The sequence below is a fragment of the Vanellus vanellus genome (assembly GCF_965231255.1).
Source record: "Vanellus vanellus genome assembly, chromosome: 2".
Classification (NCBI taxonomy): domain Eukaryota; kingdom Metazoa; phylum Chordata; class Aves; order Charadriiformes; family Charadriidae; genus Vanellus; species Vanellus vanellus.
This window is the reverse complement of record NC_138906.1, coordinates 133,633,817-133,655,129: the sequence shown is the minus strand read 5'-3', so window position 1 is coordinate 133,655,129 and position 21,313 is coordinate 133,633,817. Positions and strand designations below refer to the sequence as shown.

General features: G+C 48.6%; 1 protein-coding gene across 1 annotated transcript; it reads left to right on the top strand.

Moving 5' to 3' along the window:
- Positions 1-2,017: 2,017 nt before the first annotated feature.
- On the top strand, positions 2,018-9,412 carry PRDM14 (PR/SET domain 14; the record flags this gene model as incomplete). The annotated part of the gene is made up of 7 exons (XM_082479725.1): positions 2,018-2,558; positions 2,889-2,948; positions 3,029-3,186; positions 3,373-3,643; positions 5,208-5,410; positions 7,096-7,197; positions 9,185-9,412. The coding sequence occupies 7 exons, from the start codon at positions 2,018-2,020 to the stop codon at positions 9,410-9,412; spliced, it is 1,563 nt and encodes a 520-aa protein (XP_082335851.1).
- Between the last annotated feature and the right edge of the window lie 11,901 nt (positions 9,413-21,313).

The following is a 21,313-nucleotide window of genomic DNA, read 5'->3' as shown; positions in this document are numbered from 1 at the left end:
AATGAGGTTGTAAGTAGGAGAATTAGCCCAATACATTTAACGCAAAGTACATAAATGTTCAAACTCATGTTTGGAGACAAAGCTGGCTGGGCTGACTATGGAAGGAGTCTTGGGAGTTGGGATAGCCTGGATCAGTTCTGGGTTTCCCTTGGTAGTGCTGTGTGCTTGTGTTTGCTGTGTTATTGTTTATGTCCTGTGTGAAAAAAAAAATAAATAAAAAATAAGGGGAAGTTCCAGATCGAAGCTTTTGGTAGGGAGGAATTACAGCGCCTGAGGTCCTATGCTCTGAAGACCCTCATTCCCCCAGGCAGTCAGTGATTCTTTCTCAAACTCTCTATTTCAGAGCACTTCACTCAGGCCAGATAAGAAACAAGGGCTGGAAGGATGGCTTCACCTCTGGTCAAGTGCAGTCAGCGACTTCGACTGCGTCTGGAGCCACAGTCTCTCTGAGGCCGCTTCAAGTAAACCCTGATACATCCCTTGTTTGGGATGAAGGCAATGTTTTACAGAAGATCACATGGAGTTACGTTAATTAGTTTTTATAGCACACCATAACCACTCAAATGGCACTTAAACCTCTGGGAGTCAGACCTGGCCGTGTTTGTTCTCCACTCCAGCTGTGTCCAGGTGCAGTTTGGCCCATGCTATGCTGTGCCCTGGGAAGCCCTATGCTGCCTTGCTCTCAGAGGGACCTGTGGGTGCAAGTCATAGAGTCATAGAATCATAGAATGGTCGAGGTCGGAAGGGGCCTTGAAGATCAGTGTAGCACTGCCTACCCCGTCCCTTCCTTCTGCGCTTGCCTGTGCAGTGTCACTCAGGTTGGACACTTGCAGGGAATGAGCTGCCCAAGGGGAGGCTCTGCAGTAACCCATCCTGCTCGTGCCCTGCCTGCCATGGGGTTCTGCCCTGGACTAAAGATTTCTCCATCTCCCTGCAGAAGCAGGGGTGACATCCTGCAGTGGCAAGGTGCACACCTGGGCCCCTGGGATCCTGCAGCCCCTTCCAGGTCCCCTTTTTATAGCAATTGCAGCATGTAACCACTTGGGAAGGGGTGATTAGAAGGAGAAACCCCACCATAAAAAAAAAAAAACAGGATGAAACCTTGCAGAAGGGGATCACCAGCACCTCTGCAAGGGGCAAGGGCCAGATGTCTTCCTGTGGTCCCATTCTGGGCAGGTCCTGGCATATGTCTGGTCATGGAGCCTGGGAAAGCCCAGCAGGAGCCCAGTGTCCTGCCAGGCACCCAACAGGCACCCCCAAGCTAAAGCAAAATCACCTCAGTGATGCCCATGAAACCTGCAGTGGCTGAGAGGGTGCTGTTGTGTGTTCAGTTCAGATCACTGGAGTCTCAGAGGTGTTTTTTGACTTTCCATATCCAAAACCCCACACCTGCAACCCCCGAGACACGTGCGTGGGGGCCGTGGGTCCTGCTGGGGAACACGGAGGCCCGCTGGCAGGGTGCTCCCTTACTGCACTGGGTGCTCATCCGTGGGGAGCATCGCTCCGGCACCCCGGCCTCCTACTCCGGGAACAGGCAGACCCCACCCGGGCTGCGGCCGGGCCCGCCGGTCGGGGCTTGGAGAGGCGAAAAGCAGAGCCGGTGGGTCCGGGAGGTCGGGGGAAGTGTCCCCCGCCCCCTCCGACACCGCAGCCCTCGACGTGGAGAGGGGCGGCCCGGCCGCTCCGGGAGTAGCCGTGGCTCCGCCCCGGGGTAGGGTCGCCCGTCGGGGCAGCCCCCCCGCCCGCCCCCGGGGCTGCGCGACCCCCGGGGCGGGTCGCCCCCGCCTGCCATCCCTCCTTCCCCCTCCCGGGCCCATATAGCCGCGGGGGGCCGGCGGCGGCCCGACCCGCTCGCCCCGACGGCGCCGGGCGGCGAAGGGCAGCGAGCGGCGGCTCCCGCGCCTCCATCCCGCCCCCGCCCCGCAGCGGGACCCCGCGCCGGCAGCACTCGGGTGTCTGTCCCTCCGCTTCCCGGCAGCTCCCACCCTTCATCCCTCCCTTCCCGGCCCGGTCCGACATGGCTCTGTCCCTGGCCGGCGAGTCGGTCCCCGGAGACGGCGGAGACACGCTCGGGAGGAGCCACTCCAGCCTCGCTGCATACTACCCCTCTTTCCTCCCTCCCGCCCAATACTTCGAGGCGGCCCCCGACTTCTTCCAGCCCCTGAAATCCCTGGGCGGGCTGGTCCCCTCCTCCCCGCCTCTGCCCCCCTTCACCTTCAGCAGGGTCCCCGCTTTCCTCAGCCAGCCGCCCCCCCTGCCCGCCGAGCCCTTCCCCGGCCTCCCCTTGCCCCTCTACGCCAAGCCGCCGGCCCCTTTCCCCTCCGGGGAGGGCTCGCCCCGGAAGACGGGGGCCCCGGGCTCGCCCCCGCCGCCCTACCCGAGCCCCCCGCACAGGGCTGCCCGCAGCCCGGGGGGCGCCGGGGCGGCGGAGCAGAGCTACAGGTACCACTTCACCGAGGAGGAGCTCAACGCGGTGCTGTACGGGGCGTTCCGGAGCAGCCAGCTCGCCGGGAGCCTCCACGCCATCTCGGGGCTCCGGGTGCCCCCCGCCAGCCCGGGTAAGGGGGTGTCCGCCAAGGGCTGCCGGCGACGGGAGGGGAACGGGGCGGAAGGTCGGTCCTTGCCGGCCAGGTGTGCCGTGGGGTTTGGGGACTGTCCCCAAAGAGCTGCTGGCGGTCCCGCGGCAGCCAGGCTCACGGGGCGTCGCCGGGGGCACGTCGGGCTTCCCTTCCCCGCGGTTTTCTTGCGTTACGAGCCCACACCGGGGAAAAGCCGGGGGGTGATTCGGGCTGCGGCCGCCGTCGGGAGCGGCAGGACCCCGCTCCTTCTGCCCTGCTGCATCTGCACGGCCGGCGCCGGGCTGAATGAAGGGGGTCCCTCTTCTGCAGGTGCTGCGGACTCCTCCTCCGCCCCTCTGCTCGACAGGGACTCGCTGCAGCTGCCCGAAGGTAGGGGCCCGGCGCTGCCTGCGCCCCCCGCCGCCCCCAGCCGCGGCCGGGCCGCGCTCAGCCCGCCCTGTCCCCCGCAGGGCTCTCGGTGCTGCGGGTGGCGTACGGGGACGTGTCTCAGCTCGGAGTCTTCTGCACGGACCCCATCCCCAAAGGAGTCCGCTTCGGCCCTTTCCAAGGCAAAGTGGTCAACACCAGCGAGATCAAGACTTACGACGACAATTCGCTGATGTGGGAGGTATCGGAGCCACCGCCGGGCTCCCCCTGCACCCCCTAAACGGGGCCGGGGCGAGGCTTTCGGCCGCCCCTCTCCCGTAGCCTGCAAGAGGGGCTCGGCCCAGTGGGTGGGTGGTGGGATTGGTGGGAGCGGGACGTGTGCGGGAAGGGCCGGTCAAACTCGAATCCGGTTCTCGCCGCTCTCCAGATCTTCGAATACGGGCGGCTGAGCCACTTCATAGACGGGAAGGGCCCCTCTGGCAACTGGATGTCCCTGGTGAACTGTGCCAGGTTCCCCGAGGAGCAGAATTTGACGGCTATCCAGTGCCAGGGGCAAATCTTCTACGAGAGCTGCAAGGAAATCTTGCCGAAGCAGGAGCTACTGGTGTGGTACGGCGATTGCTACGTGCAGTTCCTGGGCATCCCCATCAGCCTGAAGGGCATGCCGGAGGGGAAGAGGCCCCCGCAGCACCCCGAAGGTGAGCCTGCCGGCGACCCCTCGAGGGGCACTGCCCCTTATATTCCCATGTCTCGCCGGGATTAGTTAGATACGCATGAAGGGGAGGTAAAGGAAATCGGGCATCACCTTATTTCGGCTCTATTTTAATTTAAACGTTTCCCAGTCCCCGCGCTGAGCCGGTGGCGGGGTGACCTACACTGCCGTGGGGATGCTCTGGGGTGGCGGTGGCCCCTTAGCCCCCGGGCCCCGTGGCTCTGCCCGCCCTCCCGGTGAGGCTCCTCGCTCACCCCCCTTCCCTTGCAGCCTCAGCCTCCAGCACCCCAAAAGAGCAGCTTCCCCTCGGCGCCGGGGAACCTGGGGATCGCACCGGGGGGCTGCTGCCCGCTCGGAGCGAGGCACCCCCTTCTGCCCCGGCGCCTTTGCCCCCAGCTCGCCTTCCCTCGGGGGGGCTGAAAGTGTTTCTTTGACCATTGTAAAACGTCTGGTGTTGCTGGGCTGGGCTGGGCTGGGCTCGGCTCCGCAGCACCGTTGTTCGAGGGCGTCCCGTATTGGGAGGAGAGGGGGCTTTTTGGGGGGGCATTCTTGTTTCGGTCCTGTGTTATCCCACGACAGCACACCTCCTGACTTAATGACAGTTTCCGTGCAATGAACGCTCTCAGTAAATAAGGAAGGCTGAAGTCGTTCCGATCCGATAATGATGATATTCTTTGCAGAAGAAATGCCAAATGTACTTATTTCGGGAGTAGTTCTGCTTAGAATGTGCAGAAAAGACGACGTTCTTATGAGCAAAACTTATGTGTGAAGAAAACGGATTTGTGGCAATGCAGGGAAAGCTGGAGCGGGTGAGGGATGGGGCAGCCGGGTGCCGCAGTAAGGGAGAGAGGCATTTGGCAAATTGGCATGGAAATTTAGCATGGAAATTTTTATAACTGTTGTCTTAAGGTGCCTGGTTCAGATAGCTGGTAAATTGTTCATGTCATTTTAAGGCTTAAGTTACTTTTATTAAAGGCAGAAAAGGATGTGTAAACGTTTGAAAAAGTTCCCGTGTTGTTCCTAAATTCAGCCGTTAAGAACAGTTTGAAATACAAAAGAAAACCAAATAAACGTGTTTTCGTTCGATAGCGTTTTGAAAACGATAGAAAAGACGTGTAAATTTATTCTTCTTTTGGGGATGGGAGGTAAAATTTACCCACAATATTGATAATAAATACCTGGCAATGTTTCCGTGGGGGGGGAGATGCCGGACTCTGCGGTGGTTTTTCACGTATTCTCTCGCTGTTTATGGAGACACAAGGATGAAATCCTGTCCTTGCTGAAGTCAGTGGCTGAAAACAATGATTTTGTCAGTCTACGGACTCTAGTTTGTTCCCCTCCGTTAGAAAGGCAAGCGGAGCGGTGCGAACGCTTAAGAGATCCGACGTGTATTTTGTTAATGATATTGCCAGAATCCACGTGCCGTTATTACCCTCCCGGAGACTTAAAATTCCCAATGGGGTACCAACTCTGACAAGAAGGCAGATTTGAAATGAGCCTCTTTCGCTGTGGTGTAACGGGGAGGTGGCACTTTCCCTTCTGCCGTACAGAAGCCGGGGAGAGCTTTAAGTGTGAGCGCTGCGGCAAGGTTTTTGCCTACAAGTACTACCGGGACAAGCACCTCAAGTACACCCGCTGCGTGGACCAGGGGGACCGCAAATTTCCTTGTCACCTTTGTAACCGATCCTTCGAAAAAAGAGACAGGCTGAGGATCCATATTCTCCACGTTCACGAAAAGCACAGACCTCACAAGGTGAGCCTGCTCCTGGGTCTCTCGGCAGTTACTGGCTCTTCTGGGGAGGGGCAGTTAAGGAGTCTTTTTTTTTGGTCGAGGTAAGATGCTGATGTTGTTTCCCCTCCTCCAGTTTTCCCGGCAGTTCCCTGGTGGGGACCATTCTGCCTGTAAAGGAAAACTTTGTCGTAAGCATCAGAGCTTAGTTGGACAAATTTAATGGATTTATATTGGGAAAATAAACCCCACAGTCTCAGTGAGAGTTTAGGAAAGAAAAAAAAAATAAAACAGAACAAAACCAAACCCATTTCTCTGGAGCTTTTTTTTGATGTTTGCATGTGTGGTTTGCTGCTTTTCTTACACGGTGTGGGCCTAAATTATGTTTTAAGGTGCTCCACTTGTCCGAGATCAGGAGAGACGATGTCTCATGGCCCTCACTCCCCCCCTTCAGTATGACAACTGACAGACATCTATGCCTGTTGGACACAACAAAAGTTATAAGTTTTATGTTCAACGTGGAGCAGATTTTCAATTGATCAAAGCAAATCCTTGCTGTGATACTTGCCTCATCTCCACTAAACACCTGCCTGTAGCACCCATTTTCTCCAGGAGCATAGGGGTTGAAAATCAGACTTTTCCTAAAGGTTTGGGAAGGGCAAGTCTCCCAGTGCTTTAAATGGCACAGTTAAATCAGTCCTGAAAATCCTCCAAATACTTCTTTTATAGATCATCCTGGAATATGGTGGGGTTTTTTCGGAAAGGCTTTTATAACTAAATCAGAATATTGCAATATCAGAATATCACATTGATTTAGTAAAAGTTAAAAAAAGACATTTCTGTTTAATATGGTATTCTGTAACCCTCTCCTCTCCTCTCCTCTCCTCTCCTCTCCTCTCCTCTCCTCTCCTCTCCTCTCCTCTCCTCTCCTCTCCTCTCCTCTCCTCTCCTCTCCTCTCCTCTCCTCTCCTCTCCTCTCCTCTCCTCTCCTCTCCTCTCCTCTCCTCTCCTCTCCTCTCCTCTCCTCTCCTCTCCTCTCCTCTCCTCCCGCACCCCTGATTTGGGTTTTGCCCTGTCGCTGCCGGCCGCAGAGCACATGCCGCGCCGCAAAGACGCAGCTCCTTGGCTCTGAGGATGAAGTGCTGCTTGCTGCCCTCTAAGGAGAGGCACTTGTGACAGATCACACTGTGGGCTACATGCTGTGACTGTTACATCATTTCTGGAAAAATGGTTACTATTTTAAAGGTCCCCTTGAATATTTTTTTTTTAAAGGAATTTTATCTTGTTAAGTAAAAATGCAAAATGGCAACTAGAGCTTCATTTGCATTTTGAAGAAAATGATTATTTTACAGAAATTTTCAGATGCTGATTACTGAAAGCCAATATTTTCTGTTAGTTCTGAAGGAAATGTTAATGAAACTTTTTTAACCACACACAAACAAGCTTTGAAATTTTGCATTATTTCCCTTTTAAAAAAAAAATCTATAAAACCAGATTAAAATTCTGACTGTATTTCAAATTGTTACTGCTTAAATTACTAGTTTGTATATCCATAACTACGTTTATATATATATATACATAAATATATGTATATACATAAATACATGTAGGAAAATACATGTGTACATCTTCCACATACCTAATTTTTCTTTTCAGCTATGCTGTTGTGTGCTTCCTTTTAAACTTCATCTTTTTTTCCCCCCCCCCAGTGCTCAGTGTGTGGGAAGAGCTTTTCTCAGTCCTCCAGCCTGAACAAGCACATGAGGGTTCACTCCGGGGAGCGCCCCTACAAATGCGTCTACTGCAACAAGGTAAGGCAAAGCCCCATCCCGTCCCTCTGTCTGTCTTCTGCTGTGCTCAGCGTCACACCGCACCTGGGGGGGTGGCTCAATCCATGCTCTTGTTTTCATTTTTCAATTTTTCTGTCTCTTTTCTGTTTTCTGTCAAGAAAATGCCTTATATTTAAAATGATAACCAGATAAGTGAATGTATATTCTGGGCATGGTTGTGTGTTGAAGCGGTTGAGACTGAAAAATCAGGGTCTGGTCTCCATCTAACGTGGAATTTGTGGTTCATCCCAGCTGAGAGAGCTGCTGCGGGGCTAAGGTCTAGGAAAGCTTAAGAGCATTTCAAATACCATCCAAGGCATGTAGCAAGATCCAATATTCTCCTTTTTCATCAGCTAGATAAGTAGTTCTTTATATGACTGACACTGCTTCTGGAGTGCGATGAACAGATTTGGCCAAAAGCTGAACTTGCACGATGTGATGTTGTGTGTGCTTACCTTGAAGTAACGGGGCTGTTGATGTGCAACTGGACGTGGAGGTCTCATTTGAAAAAAAACATGAATAGAGCCATACAGCGCTGATCAAAAATGTGCTCAGCTTTTACTACCCTTCCCAGCAGGGATGATTCAGGTGAGCTCTCCCTGTGAGAGCAGTGACAGCTCTCCCAGCAGGGTGGATGCTGCTGCTGGATGAAGGTGCTCCAGGTGTTATGGAGAACACTTGTAGGCAAAGTTTAGGATGAAAATGTCATCCTTTAATCTTCCCATCAGGAAGAGATGGCAGAGCTTTATAGGTTACTCTGTAAACAGATCTCTAGGGCACGAGGGACCCTTAACCATCCCCCAGCTGTTTTGGTAGGACTGTTGCAGGTCGGATCAGGTGAAACCATTAGTCCCCAGGCTGTAGGATGCGGCTATCCTGGGACATAACCATCTTTTCTGTGGCTAGGAAACCAGGGACTATTTTAAAGCATCCTCACCTGCTACTCCTACACAATCGCAACTTCTCTTTGCCTCTTCTACCTCTAACGGTGGCTCTGCTCCAGGGCAGCTTCACTTTCCCTGCCCCTTTGCTTGCTGTCTTGGTGAGATCGTGAGATTAAAGGAAAAGTGTTGGGCCAGGATCACCTTGGGCCATAAAACACGCTTTGGCCATGTTGATAAATATCTCCAGGAGCTGCTCTATAGGGATCTCAGATCTGTTTGTGCTCTAAGGTTCCCAGTGAAAAGGTATCTGAGATGTATTGCTCTTTGCTGTGAAAACTCAGCTCGGCTCAGTAACATAACTGTACTAAAAAGGATTTTTTTTCTTGTGTGTGGTCTGCAAATAGTGAAAGTGTCTCTTGGGAAAAGAAAAAACAGGGAAAACACGGGCTACTTTGCAACATTCCTGCTCAAGTTTTGGTGGGAGGATTTTCTCCCCAAACACAGGAGGAATCTTTACAAAGGGGACAGAGTGTGATTGTGCCCATTTTGATACTCCTGAGGGGGGAAATCAGGCTGGAATGTCTGACTGAAGGAAGAGTAGAGTATGATGGAGGGGGAAAATGAAACCCGAAAAGATGGGTGCTGGACTGACTGCATGGATGAATTCTGGCAGCTGAATCCCAGGCCAGTGTGTGTAAACATGAAAGGGTTTCACTCTGAAAATGAACCTGCATTATGTCTCCCAAACATAAAATAGTTACAAAGCTATTTAGGATGCTGTTGACTTCTAACCCTTTGACATGTTGAAGATAATTTACTAGTGTCTCTAGTCAGCAATCTTTCTCTGAGCTTCATCTAACTCCATGGACTCAGCCACATCTGTATAGCCGAGTGCCACAGCTGTTGGCTTCTGGTTCCTTGTTGCTGGGAGGGTTTTTTTTTTTCTCTAGTTATCTAAGGATGTGAGCTATTTGGGGACTTACTTTTAAGGCACAGTTCTTCTCACGGCATCTGGGTTAGGGATTAGATGTGTGAAAATAGATTAATTTCAACTCCTCTCCCCTTTCCGATCCCTGCCCTTCCAGGCATTCACAGCATCCAGCATCCTGCGCACTCACATCCGCCAGCACTCGGGGGAGAAGCCCTTCAAGTGCAAGCACTGCGGCAAAGCCTTCGCCTCGCATGCAGCCCACGACAGCCACGTGCGCCGCACGCACAGCAAGGAGAAGGGCTCCACTTGCTCGGTGTGCGGCCAGCACTTCCCGGAGCAGGAGGATTACCACTTCCACATGAAGATTCACACCGCTCATTAGTCAAAAGCCCCACGGATGCATCCTGGACCAGCTTTGCTTGTGTATCGGTCTATGTGCATGTGTTTGTGCGTGGTTGTGTGTACGCCGCAGGAGGTGACATTGACCCTTGCAGCAACTCTTTGGGTACGTCCAGTCTCTGGGCCCTGGGCATATTTCTGAGTGCAGGGGATGGGAGTTTCTCACCTGGGTACCCTGATGCCACACTGGGATGAAGTTCCACATGTGCTACCCCACCTTTCCCTCCCTTGCCTCCCATACCCTGATTTCCACAAAAGGGAAATGCAGGCAGGAGGGAATTTCACCTCCATGAACCATTTTTGCACAAATATCACTGTGAGGACTGTTGGCGTTTCTCTAATGCACCACAGCTGTGGACTGCCTGGTGTGGTCCATACCAAAGCTTGTGTGAGGGACTTTTTTATCAAGCGCATTTCCCAAAGCCCGTTTAGTCTGTTTTGTTTTTTTTTTGTTTGAGTGCGTGACCAGGTATGGTATTTAATTCCCCTTGATGAGTGCAAGTCTTTAATGACTCTTTATTTGAACGTGAACTACCTCAGAGGTACTGACTGCTGGACCAGCACAGTGGTATTTAAATTCCATCCTTCAAGCAGTGAGATGGATTCTTCCGGTGGATGCTGGACCCCAGATAGCCCAGGGGGAGAGGGGCAGGGTATGATGAAATAGCTGCAGGCCTAGCAGAGATGTTGGAGGCGGGCTCTGCCTTCTCACAGTTTAGAGGACCACACGTGATGGTATTCCCAAGCACCAGTGAGCTCTTACGTGGGTTGCTAATGGTTACGTGGCCTCTTGGAGGTAGAGGTGTTGCACTGTGGGCTCAGCACAGGAGCAGGCACGATCCCACCACTGGGCTCTTCTGTCCTATAACCATCTCTTGTCCAAAAATTTGCCATTACTGGCAGTCCTGGCCAGGTGGACCTTCAGGGTGACTCCTGAGGGCTGGGCTCCTCTGCTTCCTCCTGCGGCCTCTACATAGGATGGCCGCTGTAGTGTCACTCCTGAATGCACCGTATACAAGTTCTCAAGGCACAAAGGTTTCAAAATCGGCTCTGTGATACCTGTTGAGGAAGGGGAAAACCCTGCTCCTATCCTAAATTTAAGGTTTGAGCTGTAGGATAGACAATGCCAGGACTTCTCAGCACCTAAAGCTCTGCATGTGAAATTCCCTCCCCAGCCTGCAGGAATGCCTAAGCCTTCATGGGAAGACTGGAGGGTTTCACCCTCCATTTCTCACTGACAATGCAAGCAAGTCAGGAGCAATTTGCCCATGTTCTCTGTTGATTCCTTTTTATCAAAAGAGAAGTATTTGCTCATAAAAATGCTGGTTGTTTTTTTTTTCTGTAGAAGGAGCTGATGGGTGGGAAGATGTACTCTGGGATCCTTTTCCTGAAAGCTGGTTTTGTTTCTTTGGCACTCTGACTTGGAGAAGGACTCAGAATACCACCTCAGACATCCCATCCTTTCATATCAACAAATTTGGCCCAGACCAAAACTGTCTCAAGTGCATATACAGCTGATAAAGGAATTTCAGTGTAAAATCCAAGCTGATTAGACCCTGATTTTTGCAAAGTATTTTCAAAACCATTACTGACCAGCATTCCCTGGCAATGCGAAATCTCATCTTGATGGAGGCTTAGCAAAAAAGCCTGTGCTGAAGGTCCACTGAGTATAGGGACCACTGCTGTAACTGGTGCAGAAGCAGCTTATCCCCGAGTGTCCGGTGCTATGGGGAGGGGACAGTGCATCTGAGTGGGGCTCTCTGTGTCGGTGGGGCTGTGTGTTGCATCCAGGATGGATAATGGAAGCCCTTGCTGGAGCTGGTTGATTAACACAGATGATTTGATGTTAATGGCATGATGAGGTTCTCCCAACGTCCTAGATCAGCTAGGATTAACAAGGACTTTGCACATAAGTGTTGGAGATAAAAGGTTTTATTTTGTTCCAACCTTAACAATCTCTAGTGCAGCCTAGAACTAGAAAAAATGTTACCTGCACATTTAATTGTATCATGCAGATACTGTATCTATAAATATCTATTGATTTGCACTAATTTTATATGGTTTATTGTACCTTAAGTTGCTCTGTCCTCATTGTTTTCATGGTAAAAATATTAAAAATATTTATAGATCCACTTACTTCTAAGTAAATTATTGAAGCCCAGCACTATGCAGTATCAGAAACAGGCAAACCATTATTATTGTACATATATGTAGGTTTTGGGGTATAATGAAGATCACATTTTGTCTTTAATTTTTTTTTTTGCTTATTTTAATATCAAAGATTCCTATAATACACCGTTCTGAATTTTGTACATATTTAAGCCTGAAGTGGTGAGCTTTAAGTAGGTAAAATTCAATCTTAGAAAGAAATTGATCACAATATTTATGTCTACAAACCATGCCTAAGTACAAGTGGGGGAACTGAAGCTTACTTCCAGCTGCCTGCCTGTGCGGAGGTGTTTTTCCCAGGCACACAGAACCCTGGCGAACAGAAATGTGAATTCTGTTTATGAAGACTTCGCTGGTTTGGTCCCATAAATAACTCAACATTTGGTGAAATCATCAACTACTTAGTAATGAAATAAATGTTATGACTAGGAATGGCTTCAAAGTGCTCTGAAATGCATGATTAGCTTCCCGTGCAGGTAATCTCTTTGTTTCTTGAGAATTACTGTTATTTATTTAAGTGGTGCATCTTCTGTAGTGCTTATAGCTGTGTGTATTTTCTTCTTGAAGAATCCCCAAACAGCTTGTGTGAAAATATTGGCACCCTTCTACAGTATTTGGTGAGTTAACTGTAAAAGAGTACATGAAGGGTTTCATTTGTACTTGTGACTGAAGGTACTGGTTGTCTTGCACATTAAACCTGTATATGTAAATTTTCATGCTAATTATTAAGACTATTACAATGACATACATAGAAAGGATGAAAATAAATTATTGGAGGCTGCAGTGCTCACTAATAGATTGTTTTCTGCCCGATGCATTATAGCTGTGTATTTGTGTAGCAAATGGGTGAAGGGTGTTCTCTGCGTTATTTGTAACTCATTACAAAGTGTAACTGTCTCTTACTGGGAATTGTAGTCCTTGTCCTGCTGGGTAGCAGCTGACTGCATTAGAAGTCAAAGGCACCCAGTGTCTTGATGGATTGGGCCTTAAGTGTCCCAATAGCTCATAGAAGCTGAGGCCATTCAGCTCTGGATTGAGTTCACTCCCACTTGCAAGCAAGATGATGGATCCGGATTGAGCACTAAAAAAGGCATTTAACTACCTACCCTATAGCATTTAACTACCTTACCGCATCCTCCTCTCCCTCCTGAATAGCGAGTCCCAGCTGTGCTGGGGCTGGAAGGCGGTGGGGGTGGCATTTGGCCAGCAGCACACTTCCCAGCAGGGTGGGGAAAAATAAAAGCAGGAGGGAGCAGGAGGGAGGGCAGGCTGAGCTGCTCCGCCAGCCCGCGGCAGATTTTGGCCTCTGCGAGCAAAATTCAGTGGTTCTCAGTGCAAACATATTGCTGCCCTTTTCCAGACGGGGTTTAGGAGAGATTAGATTTAGTTTGGGGAATGTTCCTGTACATCGTGTAGTGTACATGCGCCCTGTTTGCATCCAATGAGCTGATGTTTCCCTCCCTGGGGATTTTGCACATTTATTTGGCACCTTCTGTGGCCGTGCTGCCAGCAGCCCAGTGGCTGAGCAGCTCTGGCCAGCTCGGCAGCGTTTCGGGTATTTATACAGACAGATAAGAAGGGAAGAGAGGGAGGGAGCGTGTGTGCACACTGTTTTTTCATCTGATGCGTTCTGGGGATGACTGCAGGAAGGAGGCTGCACTATAAGTTCCAACAAAGGGACAATATTTGTGACCAAGGCAACCGACCAAGCCCAATCCTTTTGGTGGGAAGCCTCAGTTGCTACATCCCTCCTGAACAGACACCATGGTAACTTGATGCTCCTGCGGGCCATTTCTGAGCTGAGGGTGCAGAGGACCGGGTTGTGGCTCTGTGTGCTGTACTAGATCCGCCTCTCACTTCTTGGCATCATCAAATATGGGACAGAAGCTACATTTTTGATGACAGTGACTATAGTAATGCACTATGTGCCATAGGCACCCACGTTTCTCATTCAATTTGGCTTAAGGAGTGGCTGTAGCACGGCTTCCCTGGCTGGGGGCTCATTCTCACTGCATTCCCCAAGGCAAAGGATTGTGTGCACCCTCCCTCTTCTCTCTCCTAACTAGGATTAAAAATGCTCCTGCCAAGGGGAACAGCAAGTCAAGTTGTTGGGACGAATCAGCCCTGTAAGACACTAGCTGACTTTAAGTGCTTTGCATTAACTGACTCAGGGTTTTTTAAATGTTAAATGGAAAGTGATCTAAATAGAAACCAGAGGGTGAGGGGGCAATCTTGGCTGTTGAGTTGAGGCGGTGGGGAGATGAGCCTGTGAGGCTAACTCCTGAAAGCCCCTCCTTCGTGAATGACAATGGTGAGACAAACACAAAACGGTGGTCCCAGAGCTCAGGCTGGCTAGCGCAGGGAACAAAAGGCCTGCCCACCGACATCTGCTGCCTCCGGCATCTCCCCAATCTTCAAACAGCCTGGTCCCCATCCCCCTGCTGCCCCAGCCCCTGTCCCGCTGTGCTCCCTGGGGGGGACTCGGGGGAGAGGGAGGTGGTTAACCACCGAGGGAAGGCAAAAAGCAGCAAGGAGCTTAGTGAATTGAAGATAATGCCACAAACAAATATTGATTAGTGCCAAACTGTCCATTAAATGAGAGAGATCGTTCATCGGGGAGCCCTGGCTGCCTCTCCCCTCCTTCAGAAAGCTGTTTCTCTGGGTCCCCAGTCTCCTATGTGCCTCTGCAGCAAGCGCTGGGGTTTGTTTTGCCCCTACGGACACAGTCACCGTCACCTTCATTTCCCTTTCTATCCGTCCCCTTGCCTTCTCCCTTCTGGTTCTCCTTAACGCACATAGCGCAGGGCCTCGGGCACATGAAGGGTGTCAGGAGACTGAGGCTTTGCTCTCTGCTTTCCTTCTATTTTGACCCCATGTAGAACACTTACACTCAGATTTGCAGCAGGACCAGCAAATGTTTTTAGGATGTTTGACTTGAGCTTGATCTCCCATCAGCGAATGCCTTTTCTGAAAAGTCCCTTGGAGGCGCCTGGGGCTGGGTGTTGGCAGCAGGAGCACTGGCGAAGTATCACAGCACCTCTATCTGTCCTATAGTGGGACCTGAGCGGCTCTACTCCATCTCCATCCCCAGCAGGTCACTCCGCAACTGTTCTTGCTGTAGGGGCTGTCCTGGAAACCTCAGCATAGCTGCATCGCATCAGTGGCAAACCAAGCTTAAATTCACAGGACTAACTCTGGCTAGCCCAGCAATTAATTAGTGCAGAGCGCACCGTTGCACGCCTTAGCATGAGAATGTTGCACAGTCCTGCAAACTATGGTATTATCAGTCTGCAAAGTAGCAGTGAAAAAATGTAATGTCTCCCACTCTGACTGCAGGGACTTGAGCAGAGCCAGTAGGGGACACCTCGGTCATTAACAGAAACACAGTAGCAGAGAAAACGTCCTCTGTTCTACCAAGGAAGGGGAAAGAGATGAATTCTTCAGTTATACTGGCCAAAAAAAATGGAATTCACAGATAATCCCTGAAGTGAAATCAAGCTGCGGAACCCATCCTCCCTAGGGAGAAAGGGCATTGAGTCCCTGCTTTGCCTTAAGCCAAGCAAAGTCGGTGGTGTTCCCTCCGGGGCCACAGGGCTCTGCATGGTTCAGGAGAAGGCTGGCCCCGCATGGTGGCAGTGGGGATGTGGTGACAGGCTGCTGCCCAGAGAAATCTTGCTTTCCCACAAGTGACCCCATGGCAGTGGCCAGGGCAGCCCCACGGCCGGCGGGTGCTGTCGGCCAGCTGAGGGGTTACCTGTATTGATTCTCTAATAGCTGTCAAGGTGGAGGGAAAGACTACTCTGCCGCAAGCTCGGAGCTCTTAGCTGAGTAGGAGCAGCATGAACGCCCCATTAAAGGTTTCATTCAATAGCAATCTTTACTGAAGTAAATGGACAACAGCACCCCCCACCCCCACCCCCCGCCCTCCCAGCCCCTAATGCAAGAGCCATTACGGAGCAGGAAGGCAGCACGCAGGAACACATATTTCTGCAGTATCAGTTTCACCAACAGTCTCAAACGACTCCTCTAATGAAAAGTGGATTGTTGGGTTTGTTTTTTTGGGTTTTGTTTTTTTTTTTTTTTTTTTTCCCAGGGATGTGAAAACCCCAAGGAAACAACCAAAGGGGAATCCGTTCACTTTCTTGAACCTCCCTCCTCAGCCTGATGTGCGGCTGTTTCCCACCGATGCGCCCATCAGTGAGCGGGACTGCAGGCTGGCAGCATCCTGCTCTTGCTGATACTGGGGACGGGCAAGACAGGAACAAGCAAGCGCTGGAGATGGCATTGCTGAAGGACACTGGTGGGGTTGGGGGTTTTCACCTCCCTGAACCATGTACAGTGCTGAAAAAGAGACAGCCCTGCCCTGGAGGGCAGCAATGCTTGGATCTTGCTTTCCTGGTGTGTCTACAGCCACCATCTCTAAGGGTTCCTTCCCCAGGTTGGCAATAAAAGGGTCACACTATGGGCCTGCAGCCAGGGGAGCTGAGACAGGCCTCTGCTGGGTGTCTTTGCTCCACACAATGTATTGAGGTTGATACAGATCTTTGCTAGTCAAAATTATTTTTTTCTCTCAACTTTGATGAACCTACAGTCAAGGGTGGTATGAAACCTTGCATGGATATTGCTATATTTATCACTCTATCACAGCAGGCTTCTATTTAACCCATGCCTTTTCTTCTAAGCCTTTTTCCCTTAGTGTCAGAACTAGAGGGATCCCACACACAGTTACTCTAGTACACAAAACCCAAAATTCAGCATGAAAAAAACATGTCAGCAAAGAGAAAATTCCTGGAAAAGAGACATCTGGGTATTTGCCCAACCAATCTGGGTTCTTTACCTGTCCCATCAGACCCCTTCCCGAGGGTGAGCTCAGCCTAATATTTTTGGAGGTTTGAAAAAGGAGGGATGGAGCCTTTCAGGTAGTTTAGTTTTTTGGGGGATCAGGTGCCAGATCTGCAGGCAGACAGGGAGGCAGCCTCCGAGAAAATCACTCTGAGCTTAACTCCATGGGGGAACGGCATCTGGATTTCAGACTCTTAAGTTCTTCTTGTGTTTCTAACCCATTATGACACCATTATGACCACGTTAACATAGCTTGTTTCTATATGGCTTTTTTATTATTTTATTTTATTTTATTTTATTTTATTTTATTTTATTTTATTTTATTTTATTTTATTTTATTTTATTTTACTGTATAATATTCAAATTCTAAACATATGTTGATTTTGGCCAGAGTAACTGGCCAGATATATTCAGATAGTCTGTCTTATCCAGTTTAGCTGCCATCGGTTTTGTAACTGTAAGACATGAGCAGTAGGGCCTGGAATGACAAAACTAGTCGTCTTTTATGGCTTTGATTGATTTTGTCTCATGGGAGCTGTTTTGGCCAGCATGTTGTTATGACAAAAAGGGTCTATGGGAGGGCTGAGGGAGAACAGTTGTTCTTCTGAATAAGAGAAAATCAGTTAATTTGGGGGAAATTCAGAAGAGAGGTAAAACTAAAGTGACTGGTAGGATTAAAATCTCCCCCCAAATCCATGGAACTGTTTGCTCAGTGACACTTTTCTTTAATTATACCTATCTGATAGGTGGATCACTTATTTTTCTGGCAGCAAAAGGAAATCAAAACTATTAAAAAATCTTTCAAATTTTATCTTTACTTTTTCTTCAACCTATGTCTTTGGGACTCACCTTCCTCACAGCAGAATTTCATTAGATTAGAACAAATGGCAGTTCTGTATAATGTATAGCAACGGCCAAAGATGATGCATATTGTGCTTATATAGGTTCGTGCTTTTGATCGTAGGAAAAATACCACTTATTTCCATAATACTTATGACACAAGCTATTAAACGTGTGTTATAATAATAGAGTTATACTAGATGGATTAAAATCAAAATGAAATATTCTGGATTATGAGATTCCTCTTTCCTTCCGTCTTCTATGCTTGTATGGTTGTGTCGATAATCCCCTCCTTTACCCCCTACACTGTGTAGGTATTTTCCAAACGTATTCATCAATTTTAACAGAATATTAGTGACTGTTTTGTATTTGTGTGTACATATATGTGCATTCATGTACATGTAGGTATGCCCATGCTTATGTATAATGTCTATTAAAAATGTCCTTTTGAAGAATCAAGCAATACTGAATAGTGAATATAGGACTAATAATTATCCATTCTCAGTTTCATTACTCCTTTGGATGGCACTATTGTTGCAAAAGATAATGAATTTGCTAGAACTTCTTTTCAAGAAATGCCATGACTTTCAAACTAGGTACTCGACACCGTCTATTTATTTCCCAGCCCCGTCTGAACAGAGGATGAGCAGAAGACTTTACAGCAACGGCAGATGGCAGCCACTCTTGTCCTGCTGCTGATGACAGTCATGGTTCCCTTGGGTCCCAGCGGGATAATGGTTCATACCCTTTCCAGTCTTTATGTTGTGTTGATATTTGGCATTTTTTCTTTACATTTCCTAGACCCTTCTGTAAGAGCTGACAGTCCCAGCTGAATGGGTAAGTCCTTTGAAGCAGCTTCGCTGGTAATACGTTTTAGCATTTGCTTTTGTGGAAGCTGCTCTACTTCATAGTGTTACTATATATATATATATATATATATATAGTGCTACTAATATAATGATATTGATCTGTCCTGTGTAGGTCCGTATTTGTCAAGCTTTCAAAGACTTATTTTCAAATATTTCTACATGAGAGAATAATTAACGGTCAACCTCATAAATAGTTATAACAAGGAAGGCCAAAGGGGAGCTTTTATAGTCATTAGAAACTCATCACAAGTTTAACCTGCCAGAGTTTAATCTAAGGTGCCGTAGCTGCAACGCGGTTGAGTCCCACCGTGGCCAGGTGGCCCCATGAGAGCCCGGGCACCGTGGCAGGGTCAGAACGGCCGTTGACAAGACCACGCAAACAGCTTTGCCTCTCTTCAACCCTTCTGCATGCAAAGTCCAACATGATGCAGTTGTCCACCTCTCTGTTCTTCTAGGCAGGTCCCTTCCTCAGCCAGCGCTTCAGTGGGATTCAGTGGTGTTATATGTTGATATATAATACCAGTCCCTGGGGGGCTGTAAGAGCTTTTAACCCGCTGTTGTAACTATTCTGATGTGAGGCTGTCACCCAGCAGTCCCCCACCCCCCCTCCCACCTGCCAGGGCACTGAGTTAAACTCGCTTCATGTCATTGTCAGGCTCTTCATTGCTCTCTTCTCATCATCACTTGCAGGGTATTGAATAAAAGAAAATTAAAGAATTGCACGGTTTGGCAGATTAATATATGACTGGAGAAAAAGGACAAAGATGTTACAAATTCAATCCATCTTTCCTTTGCTAAACAAGATATTTAAAAGTGTCAAAGCTTGAGGCAGTTAGCTCGGTTAACTACCTTCGCAGGGGTAAAGAGGTCTTTCAGTACTATTCATCACCTTAAAGACCATGCTCTTCCCGCTCAATTTCATAAGTTTGGGTTAGTTTACATAAGCCTGCCACTGATTTAAAGACTTTTTTTTTTTTTTCTGAACACCTATAGGATTATTGCAAGCTTCCACCCACTGCCATTCACTTGGATAGCAATATATCATGAAGTTAATTGTTTTTTCTACCCAGATCTTTAACGATTTTATGATGATCGAATATTTCCTTTCCCCAAAAGAAGAGCTGAGGGAGGGATGGGGAAGTATATTACTTCTTTTTGTATTTCATGCAGTTGCTGGTAAAATATTCAATTAACTTAAAATTACAGGTGAAAACTTGTCAAATATTGTCTTGTGTGACTGGCCATTTAGACCAGAGCAAAACATTTCTGAATCACCTTGAGGAATTCCACTTCTCAACCCGCTGAGGTGAGGGATGAACACTCATGGCTTTTTAAACACATTTTTTACATCAGGAAAATGCACAGGCTTTTCCGACCATTGTTTTCAGACCTCTAACGTGCATTTGCAATGGAAGCTTCTCCTTCAGGTAAAGGATTTTTCTATTATTTAGGGACCTTGTTCTTTGGAAGTATCATTTTGGGAGGGAGTGACGTACTTTCACAAATGAGTAATATGTTAAACAGGAAAATGCTGACTTTCTGAAATGCAGTTTGAGAGCAGGAAGGCAGAGATCATGGACCCAGCCAGGACACACTGGCAGCAGTGCCTTTTAGGCACAGGGTTTTCATACAGGAACAGAGGGTTGATGCTCGGCTTCACCCTGGCCCAGTAGATGGCAAGTGTTTGTGTCTGGCAAATTATTGCGTGTGGCAATAAAAAAAAAAAAACAAAACTGGTAGGAGACTTGTCCAGCTGATTGATGGGAAAGGGTGATAAAATCTGATTAATCAATAAATGTCACTTCAGAATTAATAAAACTGATAGGAATATAACCAGCAGGAACGTTAATTTATCTAGGAACGAGTTTCCTCCCCTCCTTCTCAGGGCTTATTGCCTGCACTAATAGGGTCTTGGGTCTTTTCCTGATAGATGCCTGAATGTGAGGCAGCAGATTTAAAGATAATAATGACAATGACTCTGATAATGGCAGGCTCCATAGCCTAAAGCTGGCGATGGGGAGTGTGAAAGCATCTTGGCCCAGGAGGGCACAGCACTTTCCTCCCTTCCTGCTGTGAGATTATCTCCACCCTCAGGAGTTTAACCTGCTATGAGAGTCAACCCTCTTTGACCTGCTCTGTTCTGACACTAGAATTGAAATGTAAAGGTATTTTAAAACGTTCCTATTGATTTCACTACAATGGCTCCTTTGCAGCACAATGACCCCAATCCTGGAGTTTCTGGCTGGGCTGGGCTGGTCTTGGCAGCACCTCTGGCTCCCAGCTGTGTAGGGCGGGCTCTGGTGCAGGTTGGTATCTTCCAAGACTCTTTCTTGCTGGCTTCTGACTGCCACCTTCTCGAAGACCCTGTCACAGCAGCCAGGACAAGGTGGAAGCCTGCAACAGAAGGGGGTGTTGGAGCTATTTTGGTGACCTGCTGTTACTCAGTGATTTCTCCACTGAAAGAGGGTCTTCTCAAGGCAGCAAAAGTGGTAGCAGGGCTGATGGACAGTCAGAAGTTTGAGAGACCTCGAATAGGAATAATTTAATGTCCTGATGTGATATCGATTCACACTTTTTGTCCTTAGATCTTCAGAGGCTTTTATAAAGACAGATGGGGATAGCGAGTCTCATTTTTCCAAATGTAAAAAAAAAAAAAAGAGCCACAGATCAGCTAAATTATTTTCCTTGTGCTACAGAGACTGATGCCAAGAATAAAGCCCAAGTCCGTGTTAATGGACCTCAAAAAAACTACTATACGGAAGTGAGATACAAACATATACTTCCCACTGCCAGCTTTGCCTCCTTCTCCCATTGTGGCGTATTCTCCAAGGGAAGGAACCTCAGCGCATGGCCTAGAGGGGAGCTGTAACACATGTCAGCTCTATCTGCTGCTTGGGCCCAGCCTTTGCTTTGTGTGCTCTACAACGCATCCCTTCTCCCAGTGTATGTGGGGAAAAAGAGCAATAAAGGAACATCATAGTGGAAGTGAGCTATGGTAAATCTCAGTGTCATAAGCAGCAGATCAACACATCTGTAACCACTGTTTACTATTTCTTCCTTGGCTCAATCCAAAGCAAGGAAAATTTCCCTCTTGAACATTTTGGAGTGCTAGTCTCTGCCAGGTCCTTGTCTTTGTCCTGCTGCCTATGTCTTCCTTATCTTGT